The 27,444-nt window shown below is 37.5% G+C and overlaps 1 protein-coding gene across 3 annotated transcripts in view; it reads left to right on the forward strand.

The window, feature by feature from the left end:
• Window positions 1-7,445: 7,445 nt before the first annotated feature.
• LOC149080263 (caspase-1-like) overlaps window positions 7,446-27,444 on the forward strand; it is a 56,190-nt gene continuing 36,191 nt past the window's right edge. The window contains exons 1-3 of one of the 3 annotated variants that reach the window (XM_089239375.1): window positions 7,446-7,777; window positions 17,040-17,411; window positions 22,081-22,310. In XM_089239375.1, coding sequence (XP_089095501.1) covers window positions 17,053-17,411; window positions 22,081-22,310 — 589 coding nt within the window. In that variant the 5' untranslated portion in view covers window positions 7,446-7,777; window positions 17,040-17,052. Of the gene's footprint in view, window positions 7,778-7,808; window positions 7,918-17,039; window positions 17,412-22,080; window positions 22,311-27,444 lie in introns of those variants that run through there. The other 2 variants (XM_089239378.1, XM_089239376.1) reach the window with 2 other exon arrangements.

Below are 27,444 nucleotides of genomic sequence, written 5' to 3' on the forward strand. Positions count from 1 at the left end.
TTTCTGGCAGTACCTATCCGTTTGCGGACATTAGCTGCCTTCTAAACAGGTCCGCGGGGGACCAATATGAAGAAAAAAAGACAAGGGAATAAATGTATGTATTTATGTGAAATGCGTGTAATATTTAGTCAGAGTCCGGGAAAAGGTCTAAATGGGGAACCCACTGTTAATTAAAATTAATTAATTAACCAGGAATTACAAACTCAACATGTCTGGAGAACTTGTTAGTTATATTACTTATTAATATTTCGGCAGGAAAAGTGAACTGCTCACGTCAGCTACTCTGCACCATGGTCGCTCCTCATTCGTCGGTTGCGTGCCTATGTTGCTATTGGCTGAAAAGAAATTTCAAATACATGACATACAATTTATTAAAAAATATTAGTTTTTAGGAGAAGAAAAAAGAGGAATAGTATTAGTATTTTCAAAAAGCGACGAAAAATAGAGGGAGAAAATTTTTATTTTATTTTTCAGAGCCATTTCTGATAATTATCAGAAATGCCTCATATTTTTTGTTTTTTATTGGATTTTGTAGAAAATATTTTTGGATAGAGGGGTAAAGGAAACGAAGAAAAAATGCCGAAACTTAAAATTCGGCTGGTTATGAGCTTTTAATTGCTCGCTAAGATGCTTGCTTTTCCACGCAAGCTGCTCTGAAAAATATTTTTATCGAGCAAGAAATTGCCCAGCTTCCTTCTGAAATTCTTGCATGAGCTCTCTCTTGCCTTTTCGTGATGTTGCTTTCATTATATTTTTCATGTAGATTTTCGCTATTGTATAAAGTTCGTCAGCTGGGCCTGAGCTAAAGTCCGTCGGTATCCGGGTCCGCTTCTTCGCGCAGCTTTTACACGGGCTTCTTGGTGACCTTTACCGAAGCTTGGGCGGCTACCTCTACGGTGGCCCCTACGGGTCGCTCTGGGCTTTGCCTACGCCTTGGCTGTCCTTCGGTCGGACGGGGCTGCTTGCTCGCTTCGCCGCACTTTTTTCCCAAGTTTTTTCTCGTCTCGGTCGTGTGTTTGAAGTCCGTAGATTTGGGCTTCTTCGGCTGTTCGCGTGGCTGCGTTGGGAAGTCGATAGAGCAGGATTGACTAATCGCGTTCTTTTTGGTTATTGCTGCCGTTTCTAGCGAGATTTTCTTTTTCCTGTCATAAAATCTTTTCCACACACTTCTCGGAAGAAAAGTAAAGTTCGAATAATTTTTTCGAGATTTTCTGAACTCGGTGGGTAAGATTTTTTCTTGAACTTGTTCTGGTGTTGGGGGAATTTTTCGGTTATTTCGAAATTTCGCAAGTTCCTTCTTGTAAACTTCACATCCGTGGTAGATGCTGGTGTGCTCTTTTTTGCAATTACAGCAAGTCGGGACGTCAACTCCTTTGATGTTGCCGCATTGCTTTACATCATGCGGGCCCGTACGCACCATGCATTTCTGGGGACGTTCGCCTCGATGGCCCCATTCCTGGCATCGGTAGCAGATATTTAGTGACGCTCTGTTGGGGTTTTTCCGATACTTTTCAATCGATATGTCTATCAGGAAAATTTTTTGCAAATCGAATATTCGCTTCGATTTTTCGTCGACCGGCAGGTCAATTTTCCAAAGAGGCAGTATTTTGCCTCGTGTTTTTTTCCTCCGGGAGCGTAATTGCGATATGGAAATCGGAGCGAAACCTTCGTCGTTTAGTTCGATTTTAATGTCATCAACGGGTAGCGTTGAATCGAGCCCTCGTATGACAACGCTGAGGGTTGGGGCGTCCGGTGAGGCTCGCCTTGTGATCTCGACATTCCAAGTAATCTAGGATTTGACCATAGTCACTCGCGCTGTGAAAGTTAATTTTGTATTCGCCGTATGACAGTTTCACTTGCACTGTTTCTTGGCAAATTTCATGTATCTTCCGGGCTGTGACCCGCACCACGATCGAACAGATGCCGTTTTGCTCTCGGCTTTGGGCCGGCTGCTCACTGCCATGCTCGTGTGCTTCTGGCATGGGCATGATCTGTTCATTTCTGCTCGCGCGCGATTCGTCAGCCGATGCTGGCTCGGCTGTCTGAGCGGGGCATTCCGGGATGACGTCATCTTCGGGTGATTTCGCCGGTGGTTGCGTCGAAGTATCCGTCGCTGCCTCCCAGGGTTCGGGTTTCTGCCGGCTGGTCGCTGCCTGGCTCACCGTTGATCAATACCACAGTGGGCGGGGTCTCTTCTCGCTGCTAGCACGCGATTGGTCCGTCGGCGGTGGCATTTCTTCTTGGGCGGGGGGCTCAGGAGCGGTCTCTTCGGCTTCTGCAGGCTCTCCGGTCTTTTCGCCTTCGCTATTCCCTTGATTTTCCTGAATTTCCTCGGGAAAATTCGGTATCGGGGATTCCTGGTTGGGTTTTTCTACTGTAGTAGCCTCTGTTTGTTGTTGCGGAGGGTCTACATTCTCTTGGGCTGGTGTTGATTTTTCTTCTTCATCTGTCTGCGCTTCGGGCTTTTCGTTGTTTCTCTTCCTGATATAACTCAGGATTTCTTCCAATTTTCTGGCACTTTTTCAGATATGTGTGTTGATCTCGTTCACGTATTCAACCCAGATGTCGGCATTTTCGTCCTCATCAAAGAAGCAGTCTTCACCTATGACGAAGGCTTGGCTGATGTTCCATCTCAGCTGCTGCTTGAAGAGCAGGACTTCCGGGTCATCTGGTCTGTCAGTGATTGCTTGGTAATTCTCCATCGCCTTCCGCAGAAATTCATCGCCCGTGCAGTAATAAACTTCTGTTTCTGGGCATCTGGTTCTGGGATGAGACTTGTTCCAACAGTTGTGATCTTGATCTTTGATGGACTCGAGGTAAGCTATGGTGGCCTTGTTCAGGTCGGCGTTCCTCGCCTTCTTCCTGCTGTACTTTGCTGACAGCTGGTGCCATGCTTCACTCTCGTTGTCCTCTTCCAAGATCGTTTCGTGCAGAAAACATACTGGCTGTTGTGCAAGAGTTTTTCTGTCTGCCATTTCTGAATTATTTAAGTGAGATGTTATGAATTATTAATAGTTATGGCTAAGGATCCGACTGAGTACGGATCGTGCCTACTCTTGTGCTGTACTAATCCAAACTAATTGCGCGCGCTGTGGTACCAGCGCCGCTGTGGTGGTCGAGTGGTTATAGTGCCGGACTCGTGATGCGAGGATCCGGGTTCGAACCCCACAGTGGTGGTCGGCTGAAGTTGGTTTTCTGTGGTTCCCAACTTCAAGGTGCAAATGCGAGCCGATCTCCCCGTTAAAAAGTCTCGCCACAGAGAGCAACAGTCCTACAACGATAAATCATTCAACCATAACACTTCACTCATAGTTAGTAAAACTGGGGGCAGATGACAGCACTACACATAACAAGCATTACACAGAAACAAACTTTACGTCAGGTTGCACTACACGTACACGCACATTAACGCATGTACCGATTCGTTGGGGGGTTCCGCGGGAGGGGGGGGGGTGCATGTGTGGTGTAGCAGTAGTAGGTAGGGGCTCGGGGATCCATGATGTTCTTAAGTCAGCCACCTCGTTGGGCAATTTGCCTGTTGTGGCGTTGTATTTGTATTTGTATTTGTAATTTTATTTTTCCCTAACATGAAAGATTTTCAGGAGCTCATGCTGAGCGTGCTACCTCTCTCGTGTCTCCCCGGATGTAATGACAAAACAACACAAAGGAATTCTTCCTTCTAGTTTGGACGGCGTCGTTATCGGTTTGCGTGTTTGTACGTGCTTCTGAGCCTATCTAGAGCCTTCATTTTTTTCCCTCGTCTCATTTCGCGAAAGTAATTTAATTTAATAGCCATAATAATTGAAATTCGTCATTTTTGAGTCATTTAAATTCGTCATTAATAGCCATTTAAATTCGTTTATCATATCATGTTCCTCAATAGTTGTTACTGCCGCTCAAAACCTACAGATGGCGTTGAAACAGCTCTCGGATGGAGCCATCGTTGATGATGATGATTCGTTTCGGAAATCGTACCCACTGAATGCATTGCGAACGCTTGGGAATGCTTGCATTGCACAATCCGCGCGCTTGTGTATACGCGCCATTACAGTCAAACAATTTTCAAACTAAACATAAAAAATGAGTAGAAAAACAACTAGTTATGGTGACTATACGAGGATTCGATATATTGTGTTCAAATTCCACATTTTTTTCGCCATTCCTCGCTCAGATATCTCTGATGTTCCAAAGAAAATTGGAGTTCTCCGTCTAAAACTGATTTATTCCTGGAATCCCCATCCAACAGCAGGGCACCTAGGCTGGGATCTTAGACAGGCCGCAAACTAGACTTGTCCAGGGCTGTCTCTATCCTACCAGAATGGAAAGTGGGAATACACTATTCTTTACGTGAATAAACTATTTTTTTTCAAAAAGTGTCTCTTTATTTTTGCTGAAATGCTTTATTTAAATGAAGAAAAACAAACATGAAAAATAATTAAGTTAGAATGTAACTTCCTTTTAAAAAAACAGGGAAGGCATAGCTATACGCGATATTTGCCTGTCAAAAGGAATGGCAAATTTTATAGTTAATATTACGGAAAAGTGTAATCAAAGCATACAGGTTCAGGGATAGCGCGCAGACGATGCTCCGACCATCGGCCTCTTTGTATGACGTCATCAAACGCACAAGCAGGCCCGGTAGAATAGAGACGGCCCTGACTTGTCACGGCCGTCACTATAGTGAATTGATGCAAATTAGCAGTCTCTGAATCCCAATCAAGGCCGTATCCTTAACACCAGGGACGTCGGGAGCTTGATTCTCGTCTTGTTCTTAGGGGGCGTTCAAGTATTACGTAATCAAATTTTTAGCCATTTTTGATCCCCTCCCCCCTTTTCAGCAAAATTTCATCACTGCCCCCTACCTCTTAACGCATATTGGTGGGATCAGAAACATACGCGGGACGGGGGGGGGGCCTAGAAGGCTCATGCGCCTCCCTCCCCCAGAAATTTTTTTTTTTAATGTAAAAAAAATTTCTAAAATTTTACAGATCGCTTAAATGACCCGTGGCACAATTCCAGAGCATTCAAGTGGCCCGTGGCACATTTTCAGATCACTGAGGTAGGCCTCAAAGTTCACTTTCACCTTCAAAGATCACCTAAGTAACCCACGACACAGTTCCAGAACACTTAAACGATCCGTGGCACATTTACAGATCCCCTTGAGTGACATGTGGCACAGTTTTAGAGCACTTAAGCGCCCCCCCCCCCCCCCAGTGCGGTTCTCAAGTCAAGTTACTCTCTCTTATCACTCAAGTTACCAGCGGAACATTCCCAGATTACTTAAGTGATGTGTGGCATTATTACGGATTATTTGAGTGATGCGTGGCACAGTTCCAGAGCACTTGAGCGCCCCGGAAACATTTCCAGAGCACTCGAAGGATCCGTGAAACATTTAGAGATCATTAAAGTGGCTCTGTAGGGCAGGGTTTTCCAACGTGAAAGCTCGCGTTGAACACTTGATAGTAACGAGGCTATTTCGCGGAACCCTTAACAAATTTTGAATATTTCTTCAATATACAGGGTGTCCTAAAAGTCCACATTCGCTCTGCGAAACAAGAATCCTCACTTGCAGTAGATAAAAGTGTCAAAAAAAATATATATTTGTGAGTTACACATAGTGTGCAGTGCCGTCTTAACGCATGGGCCCACCCGGGCACGGCCCGGGGGCCTCAGGAGAAGAGAGGCCTCACAAAAAGGAGATTCGGTTGAAATTTTCTAGAATTTACGAGGTAGGGCCTCAGGAAAACAAATTCGCCCGGGGGCCCATGATGCGCTTAAGACGGCCCTGATAATGTGACCATATCATTCATATTTTACGGGGCAGAATTATTTTTCATAATATTCTGTTATTTCATCGTTTTAATAAAAATGTTAATTTTGTCAAGCTTGCTAAAAAAACTCACTTTGAAATTTTTAAATCGTGAATTCGTTATTTTAACATGAGCTATAAACCCTGCGTCAATGGAAATGTCCGTTTTTTTCCCGTTTTTTTTCATATGGTCATACTAGTTATACACATAGCTTCAGGATAACGAAAAACATGCTCATTTAATCTTATTTTTTCCTCCACATCCATTTTTCTTATTTTCAATAAACTAATTAGACCAGTGAAACGTCGTAACGTTTTGTTCTTAAATCGTTCTAATGGAATTAGATTATAACGTCTGGCGTGAAGCCAGGGCCGTCTTAAGAGCATCATGGGCTCTCGGGCCAATTGGTTTTTCTGAAGCCCTACCTGGAAAATTCTCGAAAACTTCAATTGATTCTCATTTTTCTGAGACCCCCGGGCCGTGCCCGGGTGGGCCCATGCGTTAAGACGGCACTGTGTGAAACCAGGTCAGAGCGTCGTATAATAATACTGGTTGTATTATCAGTTTATAAAGGATTGCCCCCCCCCCCCCAGCGTCAAAGGTTGAGTCGACTAATCTAATGCATATATGAATTGACATCATCATCATCGTGCCTCGTTAGACTTCCAGGTCTATCTCCGCCTATGGCTATGGAAATGTTTCCGAGCCGCTCAAGTGCTCTGGAACTGTGCAACGCATCACTCAAGTGAGCCGTAATTATGCCACGGATCACTTAAGTAATCTGGAAATATTCCGCGGGTAACTTCAGTGATGTAGAACCACATTGGGGGCTGCTTAAGTGCTCTAAAATTGTACCACATGTCACTCAAGGGCTCTCTAAATGTGCCACGGATCGTTTAAGTGTTCTGGAACTGTGTCGCGGGTTACTCAAGTGATCTTTGAATGTGCCACGGGCCTACTTAAATGCTCTGAAATTGTGCCACGGGCAACTTAAATGCTCTGAAATTGTGCCACGGGTCATTTAAGTGATCTGTAAAATTTGCCGCTTAGTTCATTTTTACAAAATTGGGTTTGAGGGGGCAAGCCGCATCAGATAACCGTCAGGGCCACATTTGGTCCGCGGGTCAAGGGTTTATCATATATGGCTTACAGCGTGCATCGCAATGAATTTCTTAAAGAGAAGTTTTGAGTTCTTACCCTTCAAGTAGCATTGAAATCAACAGAAATTGATTATAATAACACATAAAGGTATTTTCTTTCGAAATTTTAATTTTTTTAAAAATGTTTTTACATTTAAAAAATAATTTTTTTTCGTCTGGGGAGGGGCGCACGGGCCCACTATGCCCCCTTCCCGCGTACGTTTCTGATCCTGCGTTAGGAGGTAGGGGGCAGTACTGACGAAATGTTGCTGACAAGGGGGGTCAGAGTTTTGCTGACGAGGGGGGGGGTCAAAAATGGCTAAATATTTGCTGACGTAATACTTGAATGGCCCCTTTTGCTTTATTTTTGGCGATAATTGCCAATGCCCCGTATTTTCTGTATTTCGAAGCTCAATTACCGTATTTTTCTCAAGCAAATATGGTCAGCTCACTCATACCTCCATGGAGGCAACTTCAGTTTAATTTTAGTTTCTCCGCGTGAGGAGACCCTTTAAACGAGAGGAGACGGATTAGTATTTGTTTTGTTTTTTTTTATTTTTTTTTAGAGGTTCTGTTTCTAAAGTTTCCCTTCACCTCCATGAGTAGGATAAGATAGTTTTTGCTTACGATTTCAATGTCTATCTTTGGGAAGGGAAGACGGTTATAGCCCTTTAAAAATCTGAAATTGAAGAAAGTTTAAAAATTTTTTAATGCTTGTCCGCCTCACGGCCGTTGTCGCTTCCGTTTGACTAAAAGCTGCGTATCTTCAGAAGTTTTCGAAACCAGTGCCAAATAAGAACAAGTATTTTTTGCTTATCTAGGCTACCCGTGAGTATAAAAACGAGTTAACTCGTGACCGGTGAACAGTGTGTTAACCCTTTGAGGGGCTCTTCTTTATGTTCTACAGCATTTTAAGAAATTATTTAATGTATAAATGTAATGTCTTGGTCTTTTGAATGTGAAATATGGTGAGATTTTTTTTTTTCCCCATCCCTCAGTGTAAGGTGGTTTAGATGCTTAACACTACCCCTGTATATTATGATAATGATGAATTTTCAAGATGTTAGTTTTCATCAAAAGGATAAATATAGTGATGATTATTTTCTTTTCACTAGTCAATTTTTATAAAAAATGAAAATTTTCAGAGATTTTTAGGTTATTAACTCTTAACTGGCATTGTGAAAATTCTGTATGTAACTGGTTGACCACACACACAAAAGCAAGTATTAATGCATTTAAAAAAGCAACAAAAAGAGTCTTCATGAAAGCAATGGGTTTTTTACATGACTTTATTCACTAAATAATTTTTCAAATTTCTTTTAATTATTTTCTCAAAATTGGTCTTTTATTAAGACATTCGAAAAAAATGGAGGGATATGACTTTTTAAAATTATGTAGTAGATTTTTTTAATGCGACTTTCATGATTAAAAAATGAACAGATATGATTGAAATATACTCAGAAAATAAAATTTACAAATTAAAATAATATTTACTATATTTTCGCAAGCATCAAAATTAGTCTTATTCTAAGTCGGTAACACTACTTGTAAACAACACTATGACATGTATATCACACAGATCTTACATACAATTCACAAACAACACTATCCTCATGCTCACCTTGGATATCTGATGTTTCACCATTAATTTTGGGCTTCTTTATGGTGGTATTTCAAAAGGCACATCTTTATGATGTGCATTTTACTTGTAAGTAGATGTTATGTTTTCCTCTTTTTCTTCGGAAAAAGAAGAAAAACACCCAACCTCCTTAAAAACGTAACTCAGTTTCCTCACTTGCAAGCATATCATATAGACTAGCAACAAGAAAATGTCACTTCTTAGCTCCATGTGGGCTGTAGTTTACACATCCAGACCCGAATTTATGTTTTCCGCTGGTTCCTTGCTCTGAAGGGTAAACTGCCAGCTTACAGGCTGTCCCTTGGGACTTATGAGGAAAAATACAAGACTGCATGTATGCGTGAAAGAAAAAATAACATTTTTTTTGTCAAAATTGGTATAAAAAAATAAAATTATGGCGTGCAACCATATTGGTTCTATAATCACAGTTGCGAGACCCTTGGGTCCTCAATTATATTTCTGCTAGATGAGCATAGACAATGAACAATTTATTACTATGGCAATACTGACAATTTATTTCACGTTTATCTTGTTAAAAAAGTCTAAAAAGCAGGGGAAGAACCCTTGTGTGTGATCTCCAACCGGCCACTTTTCTCCCAAAAAATAAATTAGAAAAGAGCCTTCTAAGGAATACAAGACATAGACCCATAAAAATTTAAATTACTGTACAGATCATCAAAATTTTATGAATCTATATATATAAAATTGATTTTCTGTGTGTGTGTGTGGGGATCCGGAAATTTCACCCCGGCATTTTGCCCCGGGACGTTTCGCCCCTGATATTTCACCCGCCCCGAACGCATGAGTGACTGAATTAGTGACCTTACAAATGACTAAGTGAATAACAGAATGACTGACCATGTGAGCGACAGTATCTATGAGTGTGGAATTGACTGTATGAGTGAGTGACAGTATCTATGAGTGTGGAATTGACTGTATGAGTGAGTGACAGTATCTATGAGTGTGGAATTGACTGTATGAGTGAGTGACAGTATCTATGAGTGTGGAATTGACTGTATGAGTGAGTGACCGTATGTGTGTCCAAGTGAGTGATTGATCATATGAGTAACCGACTAGTTGACCGTACAAGTGATTGAGTGATTGATCATATGAATGATTGCATGAGTGAACAGGTGAATGGCGGTATGAGTATCCAAGTGAGTGATTGAGTGGTTGACCGTATGAGTATTCAAGGAAGTTACTGAGTGATTGACTGTATGAGTGACCAAGTGAGTGACCGACTGAATGCTTGTACGAGTTTCCAAGTGAGTGACTAATCGATTGAGTGTATGTATGACCAAAAGAGTGACCAAGTGATTGATGGTATGAGTGATCTGGTGATTTACTGTATGAGTGACCAAGGGAGTAACTGAGTAATTAACCGTGTAAGTGTCCAAGTGAGTGACCGATTGATTGACTATATGAATAACTGTATGATTGACCATATGAATAAATGTATGATTGACCATATGAATAAATGTATGATTGACCAATTGATCAAGTGAGTGACAGTATGAGTGACCATAATAATGAACAAGTGAGTGATGGAATGAGTGACCATGTGAATGATCATATGAGTGACCATGTGAATGATCATATGAGTGACCATGTGAATGATCATATGAGTGAACATGTGAATGATCATATGAGTGACCATAATAATAACCAAGTGACCATATGAGTGATCTCTAGAATGACAAAGTGAGCTATCCATACAAAAGTTTTTAACAACCGGCTGTTGTGAGGATATATTTTGGAAAAAGAGAAAATTCAACTGCCCTTGCTTTAACTTTCAAAAATATATCTTTGCATCAGCCAGTTGTTAAAAACCTTTGTATGGATAGCAGAGAGTGACATCATCTTCGAAAAAGTCGCCGTCTGGTGGCAATGACAGCAATTGTGAGCTTTGGCCTGAGTTAGGTCTGACCGTCCATGTACAGTCCCGTTCAGTGCACACGAGCTCCAAGGACAGATTGAGATATTCGTTGCCTCTGTAGTCTAGTGGTCTAGGGGGTTCACCCGGAAAGTGAAAGGACGTGGGTTTGATTCCCCACAGGCAGTTGAATTTTCTCTCTTTCCAAAATATATCTTCACATCAGCCAGTAGTTAAAAACCTTTGTATGGGTAGCAGAGAGTGACATCATCCTCTGAGGTATTTATTTGTAAAAAAAATAAGCAAATTGCTTTGGTGAAACACAATCAAAATTTATGTCTGAGTATTAAAATAAGTTTCAATATTTGGTATGTTAGCAATGTATTGTTGAAGTCGTTGTTTAAAAGTTGGAAATTGTGTTATATTTCGCAATTCAATAGGTAAAAAGTTATAAATTTTAGGAGCAATGTAAAAAAAAAAGTGTTTGCAAAAGATATTTTTTCTATGTGAGGGAATCTCAAAGACCACATGAGGTTGTCTCAAGGAAACATTCATTTTGGGTGACGATGAAACATCATCAAAACTCTTTCACTAAATGAAACATTCATTTTGGTGAAAGATTTTTGTTTCAAATACAAATACAATGCCACAACAGGCAAAATGTGCAACGAGGTGGTTGAGAAAAAGGTGCCCATAACAAATATGGATGTCATATATTTCAAAAATACACCAATCCAATTTATAGGAACGAAAATTGGCGAATATTAGTGAGTCTCTGTCAGAGTACCGGGATTTACTATTATCCGCTAGGGAGGGGGGTTCAGATGTGGCAGTGATTCCAGTGCTGCCAAGGGGTAGTAGGGGATATAGGAGTAGGATCCACCAATTCAATATAGGCCTGAAGGACATTTGCTCCTCACTTGGGGTCACGTTCTTGGAGCTTCCCGCATTTACCGATAGGTGGCTTCGTTCGGATGGGATCCATCTAAATAAGAGAGGGGTCTGGGAGGTTTACGATAGTCTTAGGTCAGGTTTTTTACTCCCAGACCACGTAGTCGGGAATGCGGGTTAGTTAATGATAATCACAACAGTACTGACGGGGAATTACCCACCTCTGACTTGGATGGCTTCTCGATTGACAACAAACCACCGGGCAAATTAAAATGTGTGTTAATAAATGCCAGGAGCTTGGGTAACAAGAAAGATTTTTTAGAAACTATGATAGTTGTGGAGGACTTGGATCTTATAGCCATTACAGAATCTTGGGCAAACGATGGGGATGAATCTTTCTTACACATCTCCGGATACGATACTTTTTTGAGAAATAGATCTGATAGGAAAGGGGGTGGAGTGTTGATATACGTGAAATCATGTTTGAAGGCTAGAGAGTGTAACGTACAGAGAAGTGATATTGAAACCATATGGGTTGAACTTGAGAACAAAAGACGTCATAAGCTTATTGTTGGGGTTTGTTACAATCCACCGAATAGGGATCAAAACTACATCGCCAAAATGCACGATGAAATTTCCTACATGTGTAAGCGAAAGAGGGTTCTCATACTAGGGGATTTCAATTACCCGGGTATTGATTGGGAGAACCTTTCATCTGGAAATCAGTATGAAAGAGACTTTCTTAAGTTGGTGCTCGAAAATTTTTTGTATCAGCATGTATCAGAAGCCACTAGGGGTACTGCTATTTTGGATTTAGTTCTTACTAGTTCTGAGGATCTAGTTGAACATGTTTCGGTGGGGGAAGAGTTTTCTTCCAGTGATCATCGTATCGTCAGATTTCACTGTAACTTTTCCTCGGGTAAGGTTGATAACAAAAGATTGGTTCCTTGTTTTCGGAGAACTAACTTTGATGTTTTGCGAAGAAGGTTAGCGGAAGTTTTCAAAGACCGGTTGGAATCAGTAGGGGTGGTAAGTCAATGGGAAGAATTTAGTACGAAGCTGTCCTCTGTTTTGCACGACGTCATACCCTTTGTTCGAAAAAAGCGTGTTTGTACATCACACCCTCTATGGTTCACGGATAGCGTGCGGAACCTTTATCTTGAAAAGAAAAGAGCATTCAGAGAGTATAAAAGTGGACGAGGTGACCTATCATTGTTTACTGATAAAAGAAGACTGTTGAAGAAAGCGATAAGGGATAGTAAAAAGCAAGTTGAATCTAGGTTGGCAGATAACATTTGCTCTGACCCAAAATCATTTTTTCGATACGTCAATAATGGATGTAAGGGGACAGTTGGCCCCCTCTCGATAGGAGGCTCAAAAGTAGAGAGCAATGTAGGCATGTGTAGTGCTTTCAATGACTTTTTCGCGTCGGTTTTTAATGGAGATAATGATATTCGATATACGGGTGTTGCATGGGGTAATAAAACGCTCAACGATATTCAAGTGGAAGACGTGGAGGTCCTAAATCTTCTAAGAAATGTATGTGCAAGCAAAGCACCAGGACCAGATGATATCTATCCCAGGGTTCTCAGGGAAGGTGCTAATGAATTGTTGGGGCCAGTCGCACAGATATACAGGAGTAGTGTTGCTGAGGGTATCGTCCCGAGAGATTGGAAACTGGCTAACGTTGTTCCGATATTTAAGAAGGGTAGTAGAGAAGTGGTGTCTAATTATCGTCCAGTGAGTTTGACGAGCTCCCTCTCGAAAATTTTGGAAATTATCATCAAAAGGCAGTTTGTGAAGTGGATAGACGAGAATAATGTATTGTCGGATAATCAGCATGGGTTCAGGAAGGGGAAGTCATGTGTAACTAACCTCCTTTGCTTCTATGATTACGTGACTAAGGCTTTGGGTAAGAGCAAAAATGTCGACGTGGTTTACCTTGATTTCCAGAAGGCATTCGATCGGGTCCAACATGGCAAACTCTTGAAGCGTTTACACGAGATTGGAATAGGGGGCAACTTGCTGAATTGGATAGAATCGTGGTTAAGAGATAGGTCGCAACGAGTTATGGTGAACGGGGAATTCTCTGGTTGGACAGACGTCACAAGTGGAGTTCCTCAGGGAAGTGTCCTTGGCCCCATACTTTTTTCACTTTTTATCGATAAACTCGATCAGGGTATCGATGGAATTACTAGCAAATTCGCAGATGATGTGAAGCTAATGGGGGTAATCGGGAATGAAAGCGATAGGGAGTTGCTCCAGACCAACTTAAACAAGATTGCAGCATGGGCAAATGAATGGAGCATGACGTTTAGCGTAGATAAGTGCATGGTCGCTCATTTTGGTTCGAACAACCCACGGTTCTCTTACGAGTTGAATGGTGTCACTATCCCGGATGCAACTAGAGTCACCGATTTGGGAATTCTCATTGACGAGCGACTTAAGTTTTCTGAACATTGTTCAGCGGTTGTCAAAAAATCGAATAGAATGCTTGGTCTCATTTTCAAAAAGGTCTCTTCGCGTTCTCCTAAAGTCATTCTTCCTCTTTTTCGAGGCTTAGTTCGTCCTGGACTGGAGTATGCTGTAAGGTTTTGGAGACCATACCTACAGAGGGACATAGACTTGGTTGAAGGGGTGCAGAGAAGAGCTACGCGTGTCCTTATTGGCACACAGGGCTTGAGTTATGAAGAAAGACTTCATTTTTTGAATATGTTTACATTGGATGAACGCAGGTGTCGAGGAGATATGATCGAAGTGTTCAAAATTTTCAATGGGATGGATAGGATGGACCATGAACTTTTAGTACACCGCCAATCGACTGCTTTTACAAGGGGACACCAGTATCGATTGGTGAGGGACAATGCAAGGTTATGGTGTCGCAGGGAATTTTTCTCCAATAGGGTTGTTAATAAATGGAATAGCTTACCCCCGGAGGTAGTAAATTGTAACACAATTGACACGTTTAAAAAGAAATACGATAAACATGTTGGGGTAAATCGAGAAGCTATCCATTCTTAGAATAAGACAACCATAAGTAATCTTTATGGGCATCGTATAATATTTTATCATGTGTATATATTGTTTGTAATTTGTGTTAATTGCATTTTTAATTGGGTTGCTGTATTTTTGAAACATATGACAACCATATTTTTATGGGCATCTTTTTATCAGCCACCTCGTTGGGCATTTTGCCTGTTGTGGCGTTGTATTTGTATTTGTATAATTAAAAATGCAATTACAAACAGTATATATACATGATAAAATATTATACAATGCCCATAAAGAATACTTATGGTTGTCTTATTCTAAGTATGGATAGCTTCTTGATTTACCCCAACACATATTTATCGTATTTCTTTTTAAACATAATTTTTGTGCAGAAAAATTGTTGCTTTATAGAAGACAAGTTGTAGGTTTAGGATATATTTATTATATAAAGAAATGTCATTTGAAGTTGAATACCCTAAAAACTTGAGAAATTTAAATTGAATAGTTATAATTGGTAATAATTCAGTCTTATAATCGCAGCCCCATGCAAGTAGACCATATTGTAATGATGAATGAACCCAGGCATAATAAACAGAGTGCAAGGAAGTGTGATGAACAATTTTTCGCAAATTATAAAACTTATACAAGAAAAAAACGTGAGTTTTTTCATGAAGAATTAATTCAACATCAGATTTCCATTTTAAATAAGAGTCAACATGTAGATACCAAGATATTTCCATGAGAAGACCTCTCCTAGACATTGACAGTTACAAGCGTGACGTGAAATTGTTTATGGTGGATATTTTTTCTAGATGTTGACAGTTATATGAATTATAGCTAGTACACACTGGTTCATGAAAAATTATGTCGTAGGCAATAGGTGGAACATTTTGTAAGGAAAAGTTGATAAATTTACTTTTAGAGATATGATTAGGAGATCGTTTGCAATGAACCAATTACGAACTGTTATTAGTTCAGTATTTATGTTGTTGATAAGTGTTGGGAAGTCTTCTGAATATAGTATAACAGTATCATCAGCAAATGTGATGATTTTATCTTTAATATTTAAATTGTAGAGATCATTCATGAAACGAAATAACAACTATATAAATTTGATCCTTGTGGGACTCTGATTATTTTCATAGCATTAATTAAATAATTATTGCATTTGACTTTTTGAGTTCTGTTGGTGAGATAAGAATGGAAAAAATTGAAGGAAATATTCACTTTTTCCATTCTTGTCTTTGCCATATTAATTTTTCCTCCCCATCAATATAAAAAAAGTTTTCAAAAAAAAAAAATAGTGAACTCTTTGCATCTCCCTGCAAAGTCACTTCTGCAATATTCTTGGAGACTTTACTAATTTTCTCACTAATTACTCTGCTTCCATGATTATCCTCTTTGAGGGCAGCCAGAGAATTATTCATATTATTTCTACAGGAAGCTTCCCTCTCACTTGGGCCATTTGCCGTTCTCGAAATCAATGAGTTCACTCTTTTTTCCCTACTATTTAGAAATACCAGGTCTTCCTTTAAACCACTGGATATGTGAAAATTGAAATTTTCATCGTTTTCAGTATTGTTATTTACTACTTTCTTTGAGTTAGTACCAATTACACTACTTCCAGGAGCTTTACCCATGAAACCACCTAAAAAATTTGAAAGAAAATATAGAAATTGTACCCCAATAATTTTTCTTGGTTTTATGATTTTAGCAAATAAGAGAGTGTAGCTAAAAAATTTATGAGTTTATTCAAGTTATTTGATTACATTTTTTTGAGATTACATGAGAAAAAAAAAATTCATCCTCCTATAACTAAAGTTTGTTCTCATATAAGTAAATAAACAATAATAATAACGTGATCCACGCGTATTCCCAAGGGATCAGTATGATCCGTCCAGGGAATTTGTTAGTGTTAGTAAACATCCATGCACGAACAAAAAAAGAAACTATTCTGTGCTGCCATCTAATATCTTAGGCGAGTCTTAGAAAACATATTTTCCCAAATCAACCACCCCTGGGATAAGGAAAAATTTTGTCTTGCAGCGAAACCACCACCCTTCAAAGAATTAAAGTCCTTTTTCACTGCTTGTGTTTAATGTGGACTGTCTTAATAAGCAGGAATTACACTATAAAAGTTTTGTAGAAGCTGTCTTTGATAACACTTGAAAAATGCATCCAATAAGCATATCAGTTACATTTAAGCGAATGTAGCAATAGGCTTATTGGTTGTTTTTTTCCAGTTTTGTAAAAGATCTTTTATCTAACTTTTATAGTGTAATCCTGGCCTTACACCTCCATAACAAATAATGCAACAAAATTTGATGGCATTTGGCGGTTCAGAATGTATCTTTCTGGCAATAAAATTTTGTTTTATTTACACAAAATTCTACTTCACTCCAATAATATTTGGTAAAACATCTTTCTAACATCATTATTTGATGAATTATCAAATTTTCAAAATGTTAATTTTTCAATCACTTTGCATATAGTGTAGGTTTTCAAAATGTTAAAATTTTTTCTTTGATCGCTATAATCTTCCTATCTCCATTCGGCAGTTTCATCTATAGATGACTGCTTTCACAGAAAGCCAAATGGCTGCCCTAGGAAGGTTTCACTTTTCTCTTTTAATTTTTTATTTTCACTTATTTTAATCTACTTTCTCAGTTAATATTGATTGTTAATATCTTTTTCAGGTAAAAACAAAAAATGGCTTTCTATGAGACTGATGCTCAGAAAGTGGAAACATTCAATGTACATTTTGAAAATGTTGCAGATAATCTGGATGTAGACAAGGATTGGATAGCTTCTTTCTCACATTCCGATCTAAAGTCTGTTATTTTTCTTTTATTGGATTTTATAGACATGAAAATGTATATGAATCTGATTAAAGAAAAAACAGAACTCTATCGTTTCATTAAATCTTTGTTTCATTGTAACAAAATTTCAAAAAATGTACTCATTGACATACTCATCACAATAAAGAAGTTCCATAAGTTGAAGATGATAAATATTTGCAAGCACCAGCTCAGCAATTTTCAAGAGCATAGTCATATTTCACGTGTGTGGTAATTTGATTTTTTTCTCATTTTATTCACTAACTAATACAGTCAAACCAGGTTACTTTGCAGCTTCAGAGAACAGCAATAAAATTTGAATTATTCAATTCATATACCAAGACTTACAAAAACTCTTAATAATTGTATTAAAAAATGTGTATTGAATACTATCACTTACTATGCCTATTTCTTGTTATTTTTAATTAGTGTTTGTATAAAACTTAAACGATCATGAAAAATATTTCTTTTGTAAATTTGTAATTTCCATTTGTTTCCTTCTGGATGCTCTTAAACATAGTACAAAATCTTTAGGTTGATTTAGAAAGTGAACGATGGGATTTTCGAGCTTGTACAGAGATTTTTTGCTAACATGTCCATAGCTTCTGCAGATAATACGAACCTTTGTTGCTTTCTTACATTTGTTTTTGTCCTTTTCATGAGGAGATTCAATGTGACTTGATTTTCTAATTTTTAACCGCATCCATAAGTCTTGGCCTCAGTTTTTCTTCCACAGTTTTTCAGTGAACAAGCATATGAATCTCATTTGGACATGGTGAAAAATGGTGACAAGCTTCATTGATATTAAATTTACGTATCTCCAAAGCATTTTCACTAGAAAAGTGACTGAGATTACAGTACTGCAAGCTTTTAACAATTCTGTCTATAGAGAACTTGATTACCACACCCACTCTTTCATATTTCTTGAAAAGTAACATATGAAATCATCAAAGATCTATAAAACTCCAGCAGCCTGTAGAAAGACAATGTGTGTATGTGTAGAACTAGTAACAAAATTGTTGCTTCTTGCTTGGAGTTGCAACAAAAAAGGTCAGATTTTGTTGATTATAGTTTTTTAACTAATTGGCTACATGTTATCTGTTGGAAAAGATCAGTAAACAGTGGAATAAAGAAAAGGGGGAATTAAAGGTAAGAAAATTTGCTGGAAATCCTGAAAAGAGGCATTTTGCATGTGATGTATATGAATCAATTTTTGAATTATTAAAAACATTAGGGAAAAAATTAAAATTAAACAGGTTATTTCAACATTAAATTGAATAGGACACTCGAGGGAAATTCCTAACATTTGAATTGGCAGAAAATTCTAATTAACCATATTTGAAGTTCCGCTGTACTGTCATACCACTGCACATAATGTTTCGTTTTAGGTATGCTTTAGAAGCTGTCATGCAGAAATAATTACTTACCTATTAAAACCTATGCATTGGGGGATATGGTGAAATACAATAGACGCGTGATAAGTTTTTTTGTATTTTGACACATTTTGTAGATACCCATAATCTATCTCTTGAATGCTGATTTGATAGTGTTTATTAATATATATCAGTGCATCCCAAAGTGGGCAATATTATCCATTGAGGGGCGGTAGAAGCTGAGGGTATAACACAGAATCCTATGGGTCGGCTTGAGTTGGGGGGAGGCGATGAAAGAAAAATTTCTGAAGAAAGGGGTGATGGGAGTGAACATTTAGGAAATACAGATCTAGATTATCCATTCTCACAAACAGGTATTAGCTCGATTGTAATGAATTAATTTCATAATGCTAATAAATTTTAATACAGTGCGGCAGTTTCATCTTGACTCTACATCTTATTAAGATAAATTTGATCCTTTTTTATCAAATTCAATCTGTATAAGGTCTGCCAGGGATGGCATAAAATTTTTGTTAGGGAACACTTTACTAAATAAAGTGTATTAGTAGCATAGGCGGAAGGGCAGATGTAAACGATCGCCCTGTTCATTATACATATCCTTTGTGATCTTCCTACCCCATCACGTCATTTCAATTTTTTTCTGGGGGGGGGGGAATAACATATACTCAATGTATGTACCGTATATACTCGTGTATAAGCCGAGTTTTTTTGTGGAAAAATTCGTTCCTCAAGTGGGGGGGTCGGCTTATACTCGGGTCAGTTTTTGATGACAAAATATCGACCCCCGCAATCAGTAGTCATTTTTGTAGGCGGCATTATTGGAATGAGATATGTTCAAACCCCACAGAACTAATAATGTCAAAGCCGAGGCAAAGAAATCGACAATATCATTGGCTTTAATACCAGGTGGGCTAACGTCGATTATACAGCCTTTAGATGTGAGCATCAACAAGCCTCTCAAAGACTATTTGAGGAATTTGTGGATCGAATAGACGAGTTCCGATGATATACTACAAAAAGTGGTGCCTTGAAGACACCTGACATTGGCCTAGTGTGCCAATGGGTACATGCGGCGTGGAATTCTGTTTCGGCTGAAATTATCATCCCATCCTTCAAAAAGTGTTGCATCAGCAATGCGATGGACGGAACTGAAGATGATATCCTCTTTGAAAGTGACAATGGTGGTGACAGCGCAGATGAAGAAAAAAATTAAGATGCTGCACCCCCTATTATGATGTAATGGATGACGATGAGAGCTTGGAGACTCAGAAGAAACGGATTAAAAAGTTTGAATCATTTTCTATCGTAAATTTCCGTAAACTGTTCATTTTGCATGAAAATATAAGAATTTTTTTCTCTAAAATGCACGGATTTTTTGGGGGGTTGGCTTATACACGGGTTTTCAATTTATTGCGGTTTTGGTAGTCCTGAAGTGGGGGGGGGGGGGGGTCGGCTTATATACGAGTCGGCTTATACACGAGTATATACGGTATATATATTTCACCTGGTTTGTCCATTTCTATTGTACTTTTTAAAGTCGGGGTGCAAACACCTCCCCTAACCCCCCATTCATACAGCCTACATGTGCTTACAGGTAAAGCAAACATATAGGGGTCTTTGTGACTATAGTAAAAGGCATTAAGAGTATATAATGAGTAGGCTACAGCTTGGAAAAAAAGTCTCCCTATAGTGCATGCTGCTTAATATAATCATATTGGGACTCTGAATTTTTTATAAATCGATTGATAAATGTATCTCAAAAAAGTCCCAGTAGTAAATATGATGAACATGTGTCCTGTTTGATCGAGTGGAACATATGAAAATGAGACAATTACATTTTGCTTTTTCTCATAACTGGTTTCAAAATGTTAAATCGTGCCTTTTTTTCCTCCATATTGTTCTAAAACAGATTTTTTCCCTTTAAGCTAAACTTCTTTTTTTTTCCAGAGTTAATTAATTTTTAACATTAGGTTAAAACAGGTTGAGAGTTTTTTTATGCATAAAGTGTATTAAATAATTCAATTTCAGGAAATCATGACTTTTAAATTCACAAAAGCCTAAATCTTTTTGGTATTTAGTAACATCAAAATTTGCTGCTGGAGTGACAGGGTACACAAGACAAATAATCTATGATCTTTCCTGAATAGGTAAGGGATGTGGAAGTTTTGGCTTCAAAGAAACTTTCTTTACTTTTTAGCACACAGATTCAGTACAACAACAGTGAGGAAGTAAAAGAAATGTGTGGAAAGAGCATGTACACACACACACACTACTTTCTATAAGGAAGGAACAGATCCACGATAATACAGATTAAAGAATTGATCAGATGATTTGGTATTTGAAGTTCTACGTAATGAATAATCCTTGATATTGTTTCGGATAATTTTTCACAAGACTTCAAGGTTGCAAAACAAGAAGCAGTTCGACGGACAAACACAGATTTATTTACAGAACAGCAATTTGCACGTATTTATAAGCTAATCAGAGAGCTAACAACTTTCTTGCAAAGTTCAATCACAACTGACTTTTCATCCAGTCTCTCTAATCTGGAATCTCTCCTCTTGTGATTGCCTCACTATTTATAGCTCTGGTCAAAACTTTGAGAAAAAGAATATTCCACAAATTTTTATTTCATAGTACCATGTTTGTGGTGTCACTGTCTGGAGGGGCAGATCCCTCTGGAATGTTCTTTGCCAATCCTCCACCAGTTCTCTGCCAATCGGACGTCTTTGAGCTAAACCGAAACTGGTATTAACTGCTGTTGCCAACAAATTTTGATGTTTGAGAGCCATCGAACAAATCGTGCCATCTATCATCTATAGATTGTAACATTGCCCCATTTCTTAGAATTGTTCGTCCCGACAATCCAGTCCTTAAGTCGGAGGGTTGTATTCACTGCAGCAAGAGGCCAGTCTGTTGAAGTGGACCACCTTGTACTTCGAGGATGGTGTTTTCTGGATGCGAGCTACGATGTCGTTCAGTCTCTTCACGACTCTGTAGGGTCCTTCCCATGACGTCTGAAGTTTTGGGCACAGTCCTTTCCATCGTTTTGGGTTCCAGAGCCAGATGACGTCTTCCTCGAAGTCATGGGACGTGGCCTTTGCATCATAGCGGTTCTTCATCTTTCCAGAGCCGATGTTGATCCCGTGTCTGGCGATTTGATACATGTCCTCGAGGCACTCCTGGAGTCCCTGGACGTATTCTTCTGGTGGAAGAGCAGTGTCTATCGGTTGCCAAAACATCAGATCACTTGGCTTTCAGAATTCAGAAATTGTGAGGACTGAATGGAACTGTTTAATGTGTATCAAGAATTACGATACTTTCTATAATACAACTTCCAGTGTAATATTATGTCAAAAACATTAGGTTAAAACAGGTTGAGAGTTTTTTTTATGCATAAAGTGTATTAAATAGTTCAATTTCAGGAAATTATGACTTTTAAATTCACAAAAGCCTAAATCTTTTTGGTATTTAGTAACATTAAAATTAAATTGTATTTTTCCTAGGAAATTTTTGTATTCGTTATGCACAGAAGTTGATGATGATGAAGTCAAAATCATAAATTCATACTTCTTTAATAATCCTGATGAAACAGAAAGTTTAGAAGAAACAATATGCGAGTTATTCTTAAGCAAAAAACTTCATAAAGAAAATCTTCAATATCTATCTACTGCCTTTAGATTGATTAATAGAACTGATTTGGTTGATGAACTGAAAAATTATCATGGAGCATTGAGTAAGTTAATTCTTTGAATTCCCTAACTACAATTTAATTTAAAATTCGATTCATTTTTAATGTTTTAAGATTATGCCGGGAAATTAGAAAAATTAGGACACATGTAATCTGTAATGATGTTTGGAAGTTGTTTGCTACCAGTTATGGAAGGGATAAAATAATAAATGTGTTTCAATTATGTTAACAGTATTCAGTATATTTCTATGTACAGTGAAACTCCCATATAACAATATTCAAGGGACTAGAGAAAAGTGTTATATGAGATTTATTGTTATAAATGGAATCGACCATACTCTGAAACAAACTTCACAAATAGCAATGGAAGGGGGAAAAAAAGAACTATTATTTTCAATAATGTTTTAATGTTAGATATTTTCAGTAGCTAATCATACTAAATAAGGCTGTAATCAACCAGTATGCTTTTTACATTCTTAAAAAATCGTAGTTTCACAGATTTTCCTATGACTAAGGGTTTCAATTTGCATATTCCAGTACTGTTTTGCGCAAACAACCTCTGACAACCACTATATGATATTTTTTCTACCTTTAAAAGAAAGCTTTTCTGCCATCAGTTAAAAAAACAATACTGTTTTGTCAGCATTATATATACAAATTCTTAGAAGAATATTTCTCCTGAATTCTAAGCAATTCATTATGCTTCAAAGATTTAACATAACACAGTTGATAGGCACAGATTTTTCTATGCCAAATATCACTTGGTAAGTCATTCCATAACGGCATGAAACAAATGAAGCTATGTATTGCTGGACTTAAAATTCCCAACTCCTAACATGGTTGTAAATGATTTTGCTTTTTATTACATTTTATTTGCTTGATTAAAAGTTTAAAAAAATCGAAGTTCACAAATGGAAATTCTCTTGAAAACAGAGAAATGGCTGCATTAAGGTCTTCATGCAAAAGATCTTTGATTCCTTTATGTTATTCATTTTGCAGTTGATTTCCTCCTGCTTTTTTAAAATGCTGCCATTAATGTGACAGAGGAAAATGCCATATTTTTTACAAAGTTCTATTTTGTTTTAAAGTTATTGAAAATGTTGATAGTTGGTTAAGTTTCTCCCTGTAAGAAGTGGTTTTCTGTTTCGCCATTGCAACAATGTTATTTTAGGAAACAAAGAACTAACATGCTGAAAATTGCAACCCTGGCTTATGCTGATAGCCAAGGTTGTAATTTTGGCCGGTCAAAACCAATTTTTAACCAGGACACTGGTCAAAAGTGATTTTAACTAGCCAAATGTGACCAAAAGTGGTCAGAACTAATAAAATACAGTGAAACTTCCATAGGTAGCCACCTCAAATTCTACTGCCAACTTTCCTACATGGCCAGTTTTTCTTGGAATGAACAATAGGCTCCAAAGGTATAATACAAAAACTACCCCTATTCCATAGCCATCTCTGTATGCAGTTGGCAACCAACCTATCCATGGCCACTTCCTTATAGGTAAAAGTTGAAAAAAAAAAGTTTTTCAGTGGTTTTTTTCCAAAGCTGACAATTCTCTTTGTATAAGCTTTTTTACTTTAATCTTATAATCTGTATACATCAGCATAAATACCTTTTTGAATCAGTTACATTTTCCATTCGTGTGCAACACTATCAGGTCGGAAACATTTGTAAAAAGGATGACAAAAGATAATGCTATACAGATCCTAGCTGATTAGACAGTTTCAAAATTTGCTGCTGGAGTGACAGGGTAAACAAAACAAATAACAATCGAAGATAAAAATGTCGAACCATCTATCGTCTATAGATCGTAACAATATACATAACGATACCAGACCAAGAAAAAATATTGTTGTAAAAGGATTATCGTTATATCAAGAGGCAACATTATCATCACGTGCCAGCAAATTTATTCTGCTGTTGGCATCTTTTCTAAAGCATGTTGTTAGCACCACCAAAAAAAAAAAAAAGCAAATAGCTTTTGAGAATTTATTTGTTGCAAAAAATTCTAATTGATTAGTTGATACAAAAAATTCAGTTAGTTGTAAAGATCCAGCTCTGTAAAAAGGTTTGCAACACACTATGGTGTATCACACAAAAAGTAGCGTAACTGAACACTTTCAGTGACCAGGTGGAGCCAAATACCTAAATTATTAGATGTTCTCTGAAGAAAAAAAATCATAGCAGTTTCAAAATGTCATAAAAAATATCATTATAGAGGGGTTTATCATAGTAAAGGATAATGTATCGAGAGGAGTTAATGTCTTCTTAATGTGTTTTTGGTTTGCTCAATCATTCTTTTATACAAAATGGCTCAAAAGCCTTTTGGCAGAGAAATGGAGGTGTATCTGGAAAGTGATTCTGATTCAGATATAGATTAATTATGCTCAAAATACAGTTATTCTGATGATTTTCTGAAAATTCGGTTCACAACTCTGCTGTGTCATGTAATCCTATACATCGATATCAACTAAAATGTTCATTAGCTGAATCTATACTTGTTATCCCTGGTATAAATATCAGGAAAAAATCTTTGTCTGCCAAAAATTTGTAAGCTGAGGGATCATTGTATAGGGTATTGCTATGTAAGAGTTTCACTGTGCATATTCTACTTATTTAGAACTATAGATTTTCATTTGAAGTGACTCATGAATGAATGAATGAATTCATGAGTCTCATTAATTTATTAATTCATGAGTCTCATTAATTTATTAATTAATTCATGAGTCTCATTAATTTATTAATTAATTCACGAGTCTCATTAATTTATTAATTCATGAGTCTCATTAATTAATTAATGAGTTAATTAATTAATTAATTAATTTCATAATGATCCTCAAGATGGCAATTTTTTGGGCGGAAATTCATAGACAATTTGTTCTGGCCAGTTTGGCAACATTTAATGACTCTGGCAATATAAAAAAAAAAACAATTTCAAGTTTTTCGCTCCACCCTACTGTACACTTGAAAGGCATCTTAATGTTATAAGAGTTAGTAGCAAATAGTTAATATATAATGAATTAAAGCAATTAAATAATATATAAGGAAGAAACAGCTACTGTGACTTTCTTTGTGAACGTGGAATTTACACTACACATAGGTTTGAGCACTTGGGTTGTTATTTGATTGAGCACTTGGGTTGTTATTTGATTGAACCCTTGGAAGCTGCTTCGAGACATTCCCATTAGATCTTTGCTGAACAACTGTGAACTGATGTACAGAAATTTTTGTCAACAAGGGAGGAGCTACACCTTCTGACTTTGTACATAGTTTTGTTTTGTAACAATAACTCATGGAGAGCAAATAGAACTGGCTAAACCTTACCTTCAAAATGCACAAAAAAATAAAATAGTGAAAAAGTTGATAATATTAACCCAAATCCAAATTACTATAAACAAAGTTTTTCCCCATGTTATGATGTAGTTCCATTCTATGCTTTGCGAAAGTGGTAACAATGCCTGAATGATCAAATTATTAGAGATTCCTGAGTAGTGGCTTAACTAGGATTTTTGCCACCTGGGGCAAACATGATTTTGTCGCCCTCCCCCCACAACTTTAAAATTCAACAATTTTATGATGGTTTTCTTTGTTTCCACCTAAAATTTCTGCCTTTTAAATTTTGATGCTCAGGGCAGTTGCCCCCTTGTCCCCCTCTAGTTCTAGCCCTGGGCTTTCGCACCTGCTCGTGGCAGGTGCTAACCCAAGAACCAGTAAAACTCCAGCTACCCATGGAAAGACAAGAATTTGTGTGTAAGTAATTGAACAAATAACCATAACTTACTCAAGAAATGTTAAATATGTTGTCCACCGTGTTCTGGCTATGAGGTGAAGGTACAAAAATTCTTGTTCAACAACAGATCAGAGTATGCCATGGTCATGATGTGGATGCGCTTGCAATTCACCTTTTTTAACCCTTCGACAGTTACACATATTCAGATAAATCCTTTGAAAATGGGCAGAGCCTGTTCAGGAAAGACGATGCTTTCCCCCATTCTCACCAGCAGGTAGCCGGATTTTCGGTGATTGGGGATCCTCCCATCGCAACAATACCTCAACAACATGAATAGACCTATTGTAGGTTAGCCACAATGGCCTCACTGAGTGTTTAAATGTTTATGAAACCTAGGAAATCAGTTTTCCCCTGATTTCTTGGAGAAAAATGAGAAATTATAATTTTCACCAATTTCTTTCTATTTTTTTGATTCATGCAAAAAAGCATTATTTTAATTGAAAGATATAAATCATTATCATTACATGAAAATCTCGAGCATCAATGTTTTTTCATTCACAACAGAGTATTCGATTGAAAATAATGAAATTATATACAAACTTGTAACATCACATGGAAATATCTAGTAAAGCTCGTTTATAAAAAAAAATTATCGCAATTTTCCATAATAAAGTCGTGGCTTATACTCGTATAACTTTCAAAGTTAATCCTTAATGCTTACGGCAGATCCAAAGTCGCAGCCTGACCGATAACGTTTTTCTAGTGTGTCCTAACTTCGAGAATTCCAATAAATTCTATAAATTTTCACTTCTGAAAAAAGTTTAATGTTTACTTATTTATTTTTTAAATCAAGTAATGGTAAAAAAATTAATGAAGAAATCCCAGAACGTAAGTGGAAACGTACGAACAATTTTAATCATTTTTTTAAATTCTTTGACGAAAATTATGTGCATCTTACTTGAGGCTTTAACGTCCTCGACGACGGTATTTTTCCACGAAAACTTTTCTTTTTCCTTTATAGATGTGGCTTATACATCCCAGTTGTTTCCTTACCGGAATTTACAGTGATTGAATCGAAAGTTTTGTGAATACTCAATATAAAATCAATTTCTATTTTGTGACACACATTGTGGACATTCAATATTTACTGGATAAATGTCAGTCTATTAATTTATCTGTTGGTATTAAGTATGTGATGATACGAATATTCATATATGTATGCTATATTTCAAAACATTTTACTGAATTTTAAGAAAAATATTAATTATTAGCAGTTGATTAGTTACCATACAAATGAAATAATTTTTTCGTGGATTATTTTGTCTTCGACAAAGTTTCGTGGAATGTTTGTCTTAAGCTGCCCCAATTATCTTCAATATGTAAGTTAGTTTTCATCAACTCTTTATACAAGGTGTCCTGTAAGCAGGGCTGGAATTAGAGGGGGG

Source organism: Pholcus phalangioides, unplaced genomic scaffold (genome assembly GCF_987345545.1).
Source record: "Pholcus phalangioides strain wild (caught in Gottingen) unplaced genomic scaffold, Ppha-v1.0 ptg000011l_1, whole genome shotgun sequence".
Taxonomy (NCBI): Eukaryota; Metazoa; Arthropoda; class Arachnida; order Araneae; family Pholcidae; genus Pholcus; species Pholcus phalangioides.